We start from the raw sequence: 16099 nt of genomic DNA, 5'->3' as shown, positions 1-16099 counted from the left end.
GTATAAGACAGGGCTGGAGAGAAGAGGAGGGAGCGTTTTATTTTACAATAAAATGAAATATGACCCTCAACATTTGGGGAGGGACAAAACAACAGTGTAACTTATTTCTGCTATTAAGCACGTCAAAAACCTTTTCCTTTTCATTTAAACGATGATGTCTAGTTTTTAATTTGAATGCAAAAGGTTTCAGTGCCTAACTGACTACATATGATTGTAATTAATTTTGGGTCATGAGTGCACATTGTGTTTTTTTTTTAAATAATGTGCTAAGTTTTTAACTTTTTAAGCTATGGCTTTTTTTAAGTTTCTGATGAGCAAGAAGCCCTTCAACATATAATGACGGGCGTTTTTAAGAAGTTGCTGAGGGGCCACCAACCAGCCCTTAGGATTGGCTACATAATGTGATTACTACGTTAATCTAAAGTCTTTCTGGCAGCAGATTAAAGGGTAACGTAGTCAGAGCAGTAAGATCTATAATAATGAATGAGACAGCTGTTTGTGCGCTGTATTCCTGAGGAGTCAAATTGTTTGCTACTGTTCTGCAGAATAAAGTTACTGGAGAGCTTCATGAAAATTACATTACCTGCTTAGTTTATGACAGCCATGCTCACTGGTTCGTAACAGTCAAGAGTTAAAAAGTTCGATTTTTTTTTTCAGGAGGCTTGCATTGCTACATGAGCTGTGGTAGTTTGTGGGCAGTAGTTTGCTGGATCACAGGGAATGTTTCTAAATGGATGCTTTTGGTAAAGTGTTCAACCTCAAAACAAGCACCCAAGGAGCAAACGCTCCGGCTTGAGGACAGTTTTCTTGAATGAGCGTAACAGTACAAGGTTTGATAGTAGATGGGAAGTATGCTAAGATACTGTTCTATAAAAGTGTTTTAAAAACAAGGATTTTTACAAGTAAAAACCGGCGTGTAATATCAGCATTGTTTTCTTTCCTGAGTGCCGTATGTGAACTGTGCTCCAACAAGGTCCCCTTCACACTGGATGACTCCGCCAGAACATGGATGGTCCTTGCAGAGTTTAGGCGAGATCTTCAGGCGTGTATTAAAAACACTGTGGGCTCCCTGTTACGTGTGATAGGTTCACGATGGCTTTCAGCATCCACAAAACCTCTGTAGCGAGGTTGCGGTGGTTTATTTTTGAGGATCTGAGTAGAGCGTACTGGCAGTATATCCATGACACTGAGCTTGTGCTCACCAGTGTGACTTGGTCATTGAGAATTCGAAGCTGGACACCACACTAGTTTTATGCCTAGGCTATGATTGTGAGAAGGTCGCAGAAACAACCTCGTCCACACCTGATACCTGTGGCAGGAGCATCGTGCTAGTGTTGTGTGATCTTCATAGCTGCATCTTGTCTGAGAGAGTTGCATCAAAGCGTGCATAGTGCATAGTGAGAGTTAAAAAAAAACCTATTTGGTGAGTACTAGGAGTGTAGCAGTGTCGTGATTGTTGTCACACTGAAGACGTTTTTCCAAACTCACGGCAATTAGGCCATGTTCTAACAGGAGTGGCGAGTGTAGGTCATCATCCAGTGTGATGGAGGCCTAAGCTGATGATTTAATCATACTAAATTGTTGGTTAAAATACCCATTGTGCAAGACGTTTAACTCTGGAATGTTTCGCCATCTAACATCTAATGGGGCCAGTTTTTTACTTATATGATCATATGACTTTGTACCCTGTAGTTTACAGTAGACCGTTTAAGTTTATGAATAAAAATATCTTATACGACTCAGTTTAAAGGTATATAATTCTGTGCAAATTTCTTCCAGTAGAAGATTTTGTCATTGTCAAAGGTTAACTGTGGGGAACTGAAACAGATAAAACGTTATAGGTAGTTTTGTTTATGACTGATTTGGTGTTGTCTGTACGATCTGAAGAATTAAATGATTAAAATACACACTTGGCATCAAGACGTAATAGCTTCACTCCATAGTTTGGACTATATAAAAGTCTCTCTTTAAAGGTTCTGTTGAAGAAAACATAGAAACATGCTTATAGTAGCCTTTACACATGCAGTTTAAACAAATCTTTGAAAATGAACCAAACTTTGCATATAACTTTGGCAAGGGAGGAAACATTTTCTGCTAGCTTAATATTTCAACACTCTACCCTTGATTTTACACATTTAAAAAAACAATTTGTTCCTTTACATAGATAAAAAATATCTTCTTTTTTATATGCCACTGCACAAAAAGAGCAACAGACAACAAAATGAACCCACAAGTCAAACAGAGAAGCAAATGAGAAAAAAAAAAGTTGCATAATTCAGTTCACATTGATAGATAGAAAAGCAGATTGTGGAGAGTAGTGGACTGTTGGAAGAACTGTGGGCTTTATGCTTTTACTGTGAAAGTGCAGGACTCAGGAGACTCTGTGTAACCACAGGAGACTTGAGTCATTAATGATTGTTGGACAAACCAAAGCAGAGCAGGACACGTTTACGGCCCTCTGTCTCCTCACACTACGGATATGTTTGTGTTTCGGACCTGAATGAAACCAGACACAACCACAGAATCCAGGAGAACAGCTTGAACTCAAACTGCCTGCTCCTACATTCAGATTTTATTTTATATTTTTTCAGACAGAGTGCGGCTTGAACTCGTGTTTGTGTGTCATTCAGTAAAAATAGTACTGAAACCAGCTCTGACCTGAACTGTGGAGATTAGATCGGTGTCGTACTATGAAGCGACTCTCTGACAGGAGCTACATATAGCTCAGGACACTAGGTTGCCTTTTAAGTTCAAGGTTATGTTTAAGCTTTCACTTAAAGCACAGTAAGTAATGGGTAACCCTACCTCTATTATTAGACATTCTGACATGTCATGGCGAAAGATATTGTGTTTTCTAGTGCATGCCAAGGACTGGAACCCTCAAGGACTAGAGCCCTCTCACTGAGCCCCATAAACATCTTCAGAGGAAACTAAACCTGGAGATAATCACCTGCAGGAATCCAAAAGATTATGACAGCAGGAGTGAATGGAGAATAGACTGGCAGGGCATTAAATGCAGTAAATACAAATCAACTGAGGCTGTATTGGTTAGTTTTGGCTCAAATATAAACTCATTTCAATAGAATTGTGGTTTGAATGCAGACCAGAAATAATACATTTGTGGATTTTCCTCATAAATTAAATAGCCAAAGCAGTGACTTCTGACAGGATGGTTATATCAGTGAAGGCAGTGATCCGCTTTGGAAAAGAATCTGCTCAGATCCTGTTGATGAGCTAATTATGTTTTGTCTAGGTGGATCAAGAAGACTCCTGCCTTCCTAAAATAATTTCAGTCTTCATAATTTCTTAGCTCTACGATTTCAATCTTCATATTTCCACCAGTTTTGCATTACATGGTTATTTCAGAAGAAATATTGTGATATTTCTTCCGAAATTGATCTCAGCTTGCACCAGAAGTGCTACAGCTAGCTGCTGCCGCTATTTGTGCTTGCATGTAACCACCAGGTTCCACGTGAAAATCACGTATTGCAAAATTGATTGCGGTGTAAACGTTAATTAAACAACATTTGCATGAAGTGCTTTGACCTTTTTTAGATTTAAGATGACAGCCCTTGTTCCTGGCTGCATTTGGACTAGCTGTTAGCTCATCTGTGCTGTTGGATATAAACTCTGTTTCTCCTAACTAAGGTCACTCCAAGAGCTGTCTACAACAGGTAAGATATTAAATCTCCATACCTTTTCCACAGAACCCTTCTTCAAAATGGCTGAAATACCCATTTAAAAAGGTATTTTAATCCAAACGATTATGTTGTTGTTTTTTTAACCCAGTCAAGTATTTTTAGTGCCCAAAAGTCAATCAAACAGCCAGAGGAAAATTGAACAAAAATATATCAGTAAAAAAATTTAGTTCAGTGCTGAATTCCTTCTTTCTGTCCCTTAGATTTTTGTGAAATTTGTCTCCTGCAAGATTTTTAACATTCTTACATAATGGAGAGTTAAGTATTAAAATTTGATACTGACCAAGCATCACTAAATGAGGACTTGATGATCATTTATATTTACCTGATTGTCCGCCACATAAAGCGACAAGATTCTGTCATTATGTGTGTCTTTGTGTGTTCAGTCCTAACGTACACCACATGTAGTCTTTTTAAACTGTTGCTATATCTGGTTTCTCAGGCTCATCATGTGTTTGCTCCATGTTTTAAATTATTCATTTGTGCATCTCTGCGAGGGTCTGAAAGCACAATTTTTGTCCCAATAGGAGTTCCTGCAGTCTGCCACTCTTCCTCTCATCTGCAATAATCAAGGTGCGCCGCACTGGTATCTTTATCTTCTTCTCTTTTTTTTTTCTATTTCTTTCAAGTCTTTCTCTTATTTTTCTCTTACGCTGCATGCAAGCTGAAATCCAGTCAGGAAAGAAATGCAAAAAGAAATCCACTGAGATTTAAAAAATATATAAATAAATAAAACATCACTGTCCCTAGAGAGGAAAGCTCCTCTGTCACACAGCTTCATCATTCAAGAAATGTTGTGTCGTGTAAACATGCCTTTATCAAATGGCTCACAGGCCGAAAGTGCCTGAAGGTGTGCAGCTGATTGTGGAGAGAAATCAAGGCTCTGCGCAGGACAAAAACTGGACAGATGTTGTTTAACAGCTGCATCGATCTACTTTTAAAAACGCAGCTAATTCCCTTCCCATCAGTTTTGCCTAAAGAGTTGCGAAAAAAAAGAAAAGAAAAACAAAAGAATCAGCTACACATCCTTACAGCATCCCCTCGCATACATTTCATTAATCAGTCCCATTTGTGAGAAATGCTTCTCACTGAACAAAAAGAAAAACAGTGTATGCAATTAAAAAACATAATCGCCTCTTAAAGATAAATAAATCTATTTGGTTGAACTCTAGATGAAGAAATAATATCACCATGATGTGCTCTAATATAACTCTTCAACTGTAACTTGGATGGCACCATCGCTTTCCTCCCCAAAAACAAATTTCACGGTGATGTATAAAATTTGTCTAAACTTGTAATAAAGTGAAGAGCTTTTCTTTTGTCCCTTCACATGCCGTAGTCTTGAAAGGAGGGAAGATTGGTTTGTGCTTTCGGAGAGACTGACACTAACAATTGTTCACTGAGTCCTCTCCAAAGTTTACGCAGGAGGAGAACAGAAGGGGTCATTTCTGTCACTTGATCCTCCCCCTTTCCTTCGCGTCCATACAACTGCCAACCGTGGAGCTGAAAGCGAGGGAGATGGAGGAGAGGTTAGGAAAAGAGTGTTTATGGTAGCTACTCGCTGTGTTTGTGTTGAAATCATCTTTTGCCAGGAGACAAAGTATAAACACCGTCGGTCTTTTTCTCCTGGTTTGGCTCGTATCGACGTTCCGGCGAAGGCAAGACACAATGTTCAGAGGCAGCTCTGTTTTAATCCGTGATAAGGAGAGGTCGGAAAAGAAAAATGTTTCCCCTCATTTCTCCTCGATCTCCTGCTTCATATGTTCTCCCAGAGCTGGGTGCTTCCCTTTGTACGTCCTCCTGCACCCAAACATGCCTTCATCCTGACAGTTCTTCCGTTCCTCTCTAATGATGTTGCTGTTCATTCTCCCAGTCCCATCCCCTATCCTGTCCCCCACCCACCTTTTTTTTTACTGGAGATGATAATGTCCAGGTATAAAGCACCACTGGATGCATCAGACACCTCCGTCATCTTCCCAGATCCCCAGGGAATACAAAACACCCTCTTCTTCATTCTCTCTTCCTTTATTCTCTGGTTCTCCCCTCTCTAGTCCCATGAAGGTTTAGTTTTTCCCATTACAAAAGATAGAGAAGATAATTAGCTACAAAAAAAGAAAGTGTATAAAACGGCAGGAATATCTCCCCATGAGATCTCTGTGTTAATTATGTTCATTTCGCAGAGCTTTATCATTTTTTTTCTCTGCCTTCTATTAACGCTCAAAGCTGCAGACTCGGACTTTTGGTCTTTTTACATTCTGTTTTTTTCTGCCATCACAGAGCAGGAGTCGTCTTATTTGACCCCAACCCCTCGTAAAAATAAAATTATAATTATTCAATCTATTTCTTGCACATTCATCCCATTCCTCATTGTTTTGGTTATGCTCATCATCATCAAACGTAAGCTGATTCGCTGGACTGAGTGCGCCCAAGGTTGGGGGGCTGGGACAGATGTGCCATGTCCTTTTTCCTGATCTCACAGATGGACTTCCTGCGGGCCTGGACGCCCCTGATGGCGGCCTTGATCTTACGCCAGCCCAGGTGGTTGAGCTCAGCCAGATTGAGCACTACGCAGATGCCGCTCACGGCAAACATGAACACCAGGAAAACCGTTTTTTCCGTGGGCCGGGACACGTAGCACTCCACTTCTTTGAGGCATGGGTAGCGGTCACACTCAAAAATCCCAGGCACGCTGAAGCCGTAAAGAAAATACTGGCCTGCCAAGAAGCCAATCTCCAATGCATTTCGGAAAACCACTTGAATGATGTAAAAACGGGAGATCCCTTCTTGCCGGCGAACCTTGGAGCTCTTCCCGTGGGTGAGGCCCCGAGGGGCATTGGGGATCTCCTTTACCTCCAAACAGTCCGGTTCTTCCTTACCGCCCCCACCATCGCCACCATGCTGAACTAGAATTCCATTTATGTTGCGGATCTTTCGCGCACCATCCCGTCCTCCAAAGTCCTTTTCCATAATGGGGTAGAGAAAGGAGTAACGCCGGTCTCTCTGCTTGGCAGACTGATGGACAGAGTAGGTGATGAAGCAGAGGCTAGGTGTGCACACCAGTATAATCTGGAAGACCCAGTAGCGGATGTGGGAGATTGGGAAGGCTTTGTCATAGCAGGCCTGGTTGCAGCCCGGCTGCAGAGTGTTACATATGAACATGGTCTGCTCATCCTCATACACTGTCTCCCCAACGATGGCCACAATCAGAATACGGAAGATCACCACAACTGTCAGCAAGATCCTACAAGAGAAACACACAGACAACTGGGTTAGTTAAGATGGGCAACAGTTTATAAATAACAAAACGTCCCAAGTTGTTGTTTTCAACAGTGGCTGTATCAACATTTTTAATGCAGTCCATAAAACTACCATTACAGTACATACAAAACCAGTTTGGTTTCATATTTGTAAGTGATTTAGGACGTAGCTAAAAGAGATAAAAACAAACAATTATTAAATCTAATTTCACAGGGACCTCGACACAATGAATCTAGAAGAAACTACAATATCATTTAATTAGTAACAAATCAGTTTTTGAATATTAACACAAATCTGTCCAAAAGTAAGCCATCTTGACTATCATGAAGAAAATACAAAAAAAACATAATGAAATTGTTATGTATTTTTGTCAGGCCTTTTTAAAAACCAATAACTTTTCTCAGAATATAACCAGTGCCTGCCAGATAGGAGGTGATTTAAGCTGTCAAAAGGAACAAAGGTCTGTTCAATTTAATTCAGTTTATCTATATAGCGCCAATTCACAACAAAAGTTAGATCTAAACTCATCTTTTAATTGATCTTTATAAATTATTTTTCTGTGAAGATTATATGACTGAAGTGTCTCTCCAACAGGATCTGCATTTAAAGCCCATGAAGCTTACCTCATAAAATCACTGGATGTATATTTATCCTTACGCTTGCATGGTAAGATAATTTACTGTGATGTTGTGTAATTTTTGTTAAAAGTGTGAAAATTTCCCCTAAAAATCAGCAAAATACTTGTCTCATGCTCAGCAATAGGCTATACAAATCAACAGGGGGACATTCCACTGTTTCAAAAAATAAAATAACTAAATAACAACAACAACACATTGCTACTACAGATTGACTGGTTTTGTGAGGTTCTCTGATTGGCCCTGCTGGTGTCAGCCTTGGCTCCAGTGGAGATATTTTAACTATCTAGATAAAGTACAAGTAGTATCATGGTTTCTGCCTCAATCTCCAGGTTAAACCTCTAAATTCAGTCTCTAGCGCAGTGGCCCCAGCCTAGCTTTTGCACGAGGATAATACTACATGGCCAACTTCATGTACTAACTCTATGCTAAATGCACATACTATAGATGTATGCAACAGACAGAGAAAACTGTTTTCCATTATGGTGAATTAAAAAGGCTTAATCTCTACACTCTATCTCTATACCCCTGTTATGAATTAATTCTTGGATAGCTAGCAATTAGTCCTGATAGACGTAACTTACCTCTAGATAAATTAATGCAATCTAAAAATTAGCTTGCTAAGGGAAGTTTTTCCACTGTTATACTGTTCTGTCAAACTATATACATCTATGATACAAAAAGCAAGTAGAAAATAAAAAAATAGTATATAAAAACATGAGAAAACCGTTAACTTCTGCCAGCATATTTTTTAGTTTGACAGTATTTAGCAGCACAGATGCTAAATGCAAGTGGCCTCATAAACCTAACAACTGTATAGAAATGGACAGTAATTGACTGTACTGCAATAAAGTACTGAAAAGGTAAACATTTGAGCTTTCTCGTGAGAAGTTTTAATTAAGGAAAAAATAAAAAAAACATTCTGAAAAAGGTGAAAAAGCATAATATAGTCAGAGGGCTTTAGGATGGGAACTGAATCAACAAGAGAGGTGAAGAAGAAATCCCAGAGGCAGACAAAAGAAGAAAAATCTGTACTAATGAGGAAGAGGGACATTGTGTCACTGTAAAGTCACTGTTCCTGCTGATAGGAAGCAGACGAGTGCTGCAAATTTAATTTATCAGCCAGCGTAAACACTCCAGCTGAAGAACAGTTATGAGCCTGTGAGGTTCAATGCGTTCTAAGTCCTCATAACTTTAAGACTGTTATACGCAATTCACGACCAAGAAAGAGGGGTACATGAGGGTGTCTACAAGTAAAATGAGATGAAAGTTTTTCTCTTAGTCTAATTTTAGTGTTTTCCACATCATTAGGCCCCGTCAGCATGGCAACCACAGTTTAGGGTCACTAAGGGTGAAGCTGTGGATCATTTCTATATTACACCAGTTAGTTCAGCATAACTTCTCAGTTGAAGCTTTGTTAAAAACACAAACTCTGCCTTCTGCACTACAGCAACAGGTGAGGCTGAGGCGACTCTTGTTTGTGGATTAGGCACTATTTCTGAGTGGAGACAGAGAGATTATTGCTGCTAAAATGGTTCACTTCAGTCCAGTCTGTGTGCGTGTGTGTGTTTTAATGTGTGTCTATCCGAGCATACACTAACATGCGCTGACTTGGCATATCTACACACTTATTCTGCGTGCTTCCATAATGTTAGACTCGCAAAGTAGATGGGCTACAGTTTTATCTTCTTTCCCCTGAGCTGTTTCGTCTCCCGCAGACATCTTTCTCTTTGTTCTTTTCTTACTTTTTTATCGCTCATTCATTTTTCAGATCTTGGGCCGAGAAAGCACTTTAGACGGCAAGCTTTCTGCAGTCCTGCGAGCCTGCTGGCTGTTCCACAAAGTCTGGCGCGAAGCTGCAGGCTGCGTACAGGCCCTCACAATTGCTATTAATCTACTGATTGGTTTTTACCTTGTAGTTCAGCGTCACAGAAATGAGAACTTCCAAATGAGTTCTGTGCAAGATCCCTAGTCACTAATCACCACTATTAATATAAATGGTATTCTCTGTCATAACACTGTGATAATTTGATACCATTACTTCACATGAACTCAGAGTGCACATCATTACAGGAGCCCATAAACCCCGTACCTCATTACATTTCCCATAGATTTATGGGCTGCGTGTGCATACACGTCAGTAGATACATACATTTACTGCTAAAAAAGAGCTTAATAACAGTTGGTGTATTTTAAAAGCAATCTTTTACAATTCACCCCTAATACAGTCCTATGCTGGTGATGCTATATGTCTCAAAAGGTCTTCTGTAGAAGCTGTAGTAATAATCTGCTTTCAGATTTTTTCAAATACTCATAGATTTGAATAGTATGATGACATCAGTTATGCATTATTACGTAGTACAAAACCATCATGATGAACTGTTGACCTCACTTTGTTTAAGATACAAAACAGTCCAGGCCAAAGATGTCACAAGAACGTTAAGATGTTAAACCTCAACAGTCCAACATTGGCTGCAGTTTGTTCTATGAAGGATAAATACAGTACAAACATTTACTTTGGTGCTTAAAAGTTTCAGAACTCGAGGAGATCACGTGGGTACGGACCAAGATGGACGCTTGAGGCTCTTCTCCGCTCCAGGCTAAAAATAATTTTACATCTACCTCCAGTTAAACTCGTTCTTATCTACTTTGAAACATTCCGGGGATGCCTCGAACACAACGTGAAAAAGATTTCCCTATTTTTTCCCCGTCGGGCTCCTCCACCAGGAAGAAAACCGTTCCGAAAGATTCAAGTCAGGGCGAGGTCAGTGCTAATGTCTCGGAGCTAGCCGACCAAACTACAATGGAGCTGATATTATCTGAGGTAAAGTCGTTGGCCTCCCGGATGAAAGATATGGATGCATCCATAGGCACCCGACTCGATACTATTGATGTCGCATTGGGCGATTTAAAGACTTCTGTCGGTTCGGTCGAGAGCTCCCTGTCGCTGCTTTCTAGCAGAACGGCGGACTTGGAAAAGCGCATGGAGGAGGCCGAGGGGAGAATCTCCGAGACAGAGGACAGCCTCGGCGCCTATGGGACAAGCATAGCCGCCATGGAAAAAACAGTGGAACAGTTACAGCTAAAAATAGATGACCTGGAGAACCGTGGTCGGCGTAAAAATTTAAAAATCATTAATTTACCAGAGAAAGTAGAGGGCAACACTCCGCTTGTGGACTTTCTCCAAGAAATGCTACCGACCTTGGTCGGTTTACCAGCTGAGCACCCAGCATTGGAGATCGAACGGGCCCACAGGGCTTTGGCTCCTGCTCCGGCCCCGAATAAGCCACCTCGAAGTATCCTGGTCCGTTTCTTGAGATATTCGCACAGAGAGGCTGTGCTTAATGCAGCAAAGAAGAAGCGTGACATATTCCATGGCGGCTCCCAACTGAGATTCTACCCCGACCTGTCGGCGGAGGTCCTGAGGAGAAGGCGAGAATTTGGTGCTGTGGTGAAGGAGCTGATCCGCCGCGACAAATACCGTGGATTCGCTTATCCCGCTCGCCTCAGATGTCTTCATGAGGGGCGAATCCGTTTTTTCGATACATCTGAGGCTGCCGCTGCATTTCTGGACTCGCTTAAATGAGGTACCCTGTTTATTATTGTTTCTTTTTTCCTGCTTTATTCAGGAAATTTGGAGGAAGATGGACTTTATACCCGCGCTGAGACCTAAAAACATTCTCGTTTTTTCTTCTTTTTGAACTTATTACGTTGGGAGGCCTCTCAGCGTGGCTAGATTTTATTTCATTTTATTTATTTTCTTTTTATTATTCTTTCCTGCCTGGACCACGGATGGTGTTTTGAGCATCTGGTTGTCGCTGTGTTCGAACCTAGAACCGGGAGTTGTATGCTGTTTGGAAACGTTAGTGACATCTTTTTGGGTTGTTCTTTTCTGTCGTTTGGGGACAGGATAGGGGAGGGTGAACGCTGCTGTTTGCAGATTCAGTATTTCATTTATTTTATTTGTTTTTATGTTAAATGTCAGGAACTTAGATGTGTTTTTTTTCTTTTCTTTTTTATATATACAAATGTCTATGCACAGCCCAACTTATTCAAATATGACACCCAGTGTTTAAGAACTGTTCTCTGTCCTTATAGTTTGTATGTCTGGCTCTCTTAGGATTGTTACCTGGAATGTACAGGGACTGGGTCATGTGATCAAAAAGAAAAAGGTTTTGACTTTTTTGAAAAAAAATACACTCGACATAGCATTATTACAAGAAACTAGGTTATCTGCTACAGAACATTTGAAACTTAAAAGGGACTGGGTAGGTAATGTATATTTTTCCGCCCATTCACAAAACAAGAAGGGTACGGCCATTCTCATACATAAGAATCTTCCTTTTATTCTGGAGCATGAGGAGAAGGATTCAGAGGGGAGATTTATTCTAATTACAGGGTCGATCCATGGACAACATATAACTATTCTCAATGTATACGCTCCTAATGATGACTCGCCCCAGTTTATATCACGAATGATCTTATTGTTTAACCATCATTGCAAAGGAATTGGCTTTCTGGCTGGTGACTTTAATTGCGTAATGAACGCATCTCTGGATAGGTCCTCCGCTGCGAAATTGCCGAACCCGAAAGCTTCAGCTGTCCTGAAAAACTTATGCACAGATACTGGTTTGATAGATATTTGGCGACATCTACATCCTAAAACAAGGGACTATACATTTTATTCACATCCCCATAACTCCTATTCTAGGCTGGATTATTTTTTTATCCCCAAGTCGCTTTTACATTTAGTTCAAAGTTGTAACTTAGACCCCATAGTCTTGTCAGATCATGCACCAGTATTTTTAAGTGTTGATCCAGTATTACGTATGTCTAGAACTTTTACTTGGAAATTCAATACCTCCTTTTTAGATAATGAACCCTTTCGCAACTTTGTCCGGAATAACTTATTGCAGTTCTGGCTTGACAACAAGGAATCTCCTGTATCTTCTGCTATGATCTGGGATGCAGCAAAAGCTACTTTGCGCGGCTATCTTATCTCTTACTGCTCTCACCAAAAAGCGGCTCGAGCGGAGAGAAGAAATAACCTTGAAAAAGAGGTGATTCGACTAGAACAAATACACAAACAATCACCAATATTATCAAATTTAAAGGCACTAATGGCTGTTAAATCTGAGCTTAATATAGACTACACCCGCCAAGTTCAGAAACTACTACTTTATACTAAACAGAAATACTATGAATTTGGTAATAAGCCCAGTCGCATGCTTTCTCACTTATTGAAAAACCAAAACAATAGTCGCTTAATCAATATGATAAGAACGCAAAACGAAGACGTTTCATATGACCCTAAAATCATTAACAGCACTTTCCGGGATTTTTACACATCTCTATACAATACAGATATGGCTGACCCGGAAGATATCACCTCCTATTTGAGCAATATATCTCTACCCTCTGTTACGGGAGAGGATCGGGCCTTTTTAGATGCTGCAATCACCCCGGAGGAAGTTTGGGCTGCAATTAAATCTATGCCAAATGGGAAGTGTCCTGGACCTGATGGGTTTCCATTGGAATTTTTTAAATCATTTTGGCCAGAGATTCAACCAATATTAATGCCCGCTGTTAATGACATTTTGAGGAACGGCATCCCCCCCTCGTGGAGACACGCTTCCATCAGTCTTCTTTTAAAAGAAGGTAAAAGTCCCCTGGATTGTTCCTCCTTCAGACCTATTAGTTTGCTTAACGTTGATTATAAAATTGTAGCAAAAGTATTGGCCCGGAGATTGGAAAATATCCTTCCTAAAATAATAAACCCAGATCAGGCAGGTTTTATAAAAATGAGATATGGCACAGACAATATACGACGCGTTCTTAATGTTGTTCAGTACCTTAACACTCACAAAAAGCCTGCAGTAATTGTTTCCCTTGATGCCGAGAAGGCCTTTGACCGAGTTGAATGGCAGTTTCTTTTTCAGGTGTTACATAAATTCGGCCTGGGCCCAAATTTCATCAACCTGGTTAAAAGCTTTTATTCAGACCCAACAGCCTCAGTTAACACAAATGGCTTGATGTCTGAGCCCTTTAAGATTCATAGGGGTTGTAGGCAGGGGTGCCCCCTCTCACCCTTACTGTTTACATTGTTTATAGAACCTCTGGCCGAGATTATCAGGACTAATCCAGATGTATCTGGAATCAATATAGGCGGTAGGAATCATGTAATTTCACTATTCGCAGATGATGTACTTCTATATATGTGCAATCCCGAGAAATCAATTCCAGCCATCTTGGAATCTATGGCCACGTTCAGCGCTTTGTCAGGATATAAAATCAACTTGGGAAAGTCTGTCGCCACTCCTTTCGGCATCCCTTCAGAAAACCTCACGCAATCTCCCTTTCAATTGTCTATGAGAGGCTTCAAGTATCTGGGTATTTCTGTCCCACCTGATCTGAATAATCTTTTTGGAGCTAATTATTCACCTCTAATTCAGAAGATAAAACACGACTTAATAAAATGGGCTCCTTTGCCGTCCTCTTTTTTAGGGAGAATCAATATTATAAAAATGAATATTCTCCCACGACTTAACTATTTATATCAAAATCTTCCCTGCTATCTATCTCCTGCACACTTCAAGTCACTGAATTCTCATCTATCTCGCTTTGTTTGGAACTATAAACACCCAAGAGTTAAGTTTTCTACACTAACTAAGCCAAAACATCTTGGAGGATTGTCATTACCATCCCTGCAACTTTATTATTGGGCAGCACAACTTAAAATAATTTCAAATTGGTTTATGAATAGAAGTAACTCTTTATGGTTAGATCTGGAATCCCAATCTTGTCTCCCCAGCAAACCTAATTCTCTCTTCTTTATAAGTGGCATTGACCAAATACCCCATCTCAGAAGCAACTTTATTGTTTATAATACCTTGCTGGCTTGGCGAGATGTGAAGAAATATCTTAATATCTCTCCCACCCTCTCTTCTTGGTCATCGCTAACCTTGAACCCAGATTTACCAGCGGAGATTAGAAATATTGGCCTGTCTGAATGGTCATCTAGGGGTCTGTCAATTATTATGGACATACTGGATTCTGACTCTGTTAAATCCTTTGAACAAATTAAGGCCGATTTCAATATTTCTAATAGAGATTTTTATAAATACCTACAGATCCGTCATTTTGTGAACTCTCTCAGGAGAACAGGAGCCTTACGTACAAGATTGTCAGAGTTAGAAAATATAATTGTCATGACCAAATCTCCCAAGGGACTTATCTCCAAGATATATAGTTTATTATCTGGCTCTGACTCCTCAGCTTACGATGCTATGAAGCTGGTGTGGGAACATGATCTAGGGCTGAAATTTGATCTAGCAGATTGGGAGGAAATTTGTATTGGGATTTTTCCCAGCTGCACCTCAATTTCTATACATGAGCAGAACTTTAAATTTTTCTACCGAACTTATTATACACCTGTTCGCCTTCGGAGGATGTTTCCAGATACTTCGGATCTTTGTTGTAAATGTAAAACACATAGGGGCACATTTATTCATCTGTTTTGGTCTTGTAACCGTATTCAGGTTTTCTGGAAAGCAGTTCATCTGATGATACAGGAGATCTTTGGTAAACGGTTCCCACTAACTCCCTCTTTCTGTCTTTTTAATCATACTTCGGAAATTTTATATAACGCAGATACTAAACATTTGCTTGTAACCCTCTTATTTCTGGCCAAAAAATGCATTTTACTGAGATGGTTAGCACCGCAGGCCCCCACTGTTGATATGTGGATTTCACAAATCTCTGATATTGTTTTAGTTGAAAAGCTGACTCATGATCTCCATCAAAGGTCAGACAGATTCTGGAGGATTTGGGACCCAATACAATCTTTCTTACAGAGACTGTAATCTTTATTTATTTTATTAATTTACTTGTTTTTTCTTTTTTCTCTTTTTATTTCTTTACATTCTATATATCGTTCACTTGGTTGTCTGGAAGCTTTGACTATTTAAGATGTTACCTGGGATTATCTGTCTGTACTTTGTGTATATGGGCTGTCTGTATAGTTTTTTTTGTTTTTTTTGTTTTTCTTTTTTTCTCTTTAATTTTATTCTGTGTTGACACTGTTGTGCTTCTTGTTTGTTTGGGGTGGGTTGTTTTTGTTTGCTTTTGTTGATGTGTGTATATAGTGAAAAAAACCAATAAACAAATAAATAAAAAAAAAATAAAATAAAAAAAGTTTCAGAACTCAATGAAAACACAAAACATAATAATTGTCTCCTATCCTGATAGTGGAGTCCATCGACAAGATTTCAAGGTGCAGTTGAGGAGAAGAGGGTGTCTGGCTGGATGTCAAGCCATAACCTTCAGGGTGCACTGAGGCGGTTTACAGCCAAGTGTGAAGTGGCCGGGATGAGAGTCAGCTCCTTCAGTCTGAGGTCACGATTCTCAACTGGAAAAGAGTAGAATGCTCCCTCTCAATTTTTTTTTGCCTCAAGCGGAGGAGGTCAGGTATCTGGGAATCTAGCTCATGAGTGATGGCAGGATAGATTT

The 16099-nt window shown here is 40.0% G+C and overlaps 1 protein-coding gene across 1 annotated transcript in view; it reads right to left on the bottom strand.

Moving 5' to 3' along the window:
- Positions 1-3694: 3694 nt before the first annotated feature.
- Positions 3695-16099, bottom strand: part of LOC108247331 (gap junction delta-2 protein) — a 37009-nt gene continuing 24604 nt past the window's right edge. Inside the window, exon 2 of the mRNA XM_017435370.3 lies at positions 3695-6939. Within this exon, the coding sequence (XP_017290859.1) occupies positions 6090-6939 (850 nt within the window). The 3' untranslated portion in view covers positions 3695-6089. The remainder of the gene's footprint in view (positions 6940-16099) is intronic.

Source organism: Kryptolebias marmoratus, linkage group LG2 (assembly GCF_001649575.2).
Source record: "Kryptolebias marmoratus isolate JLee-2015 linkage group LG2, ASM164957v2, whole genome shotgun sequence".
In the NCBI taxonomy this organism is placed as follows: domain Eukaryota; kingdom Metazoa; phylum Chordata; class Actinopteri; order Cyprinodontiformes; family Rivulidae; genus Kryptolebias; species Kryptolebias marmoratus.
The sequence above is the reverse complement of the archived record's forward strand: the minus strand, read 5'-3'. Positions and strand labels throughout refer to the sequence as shown.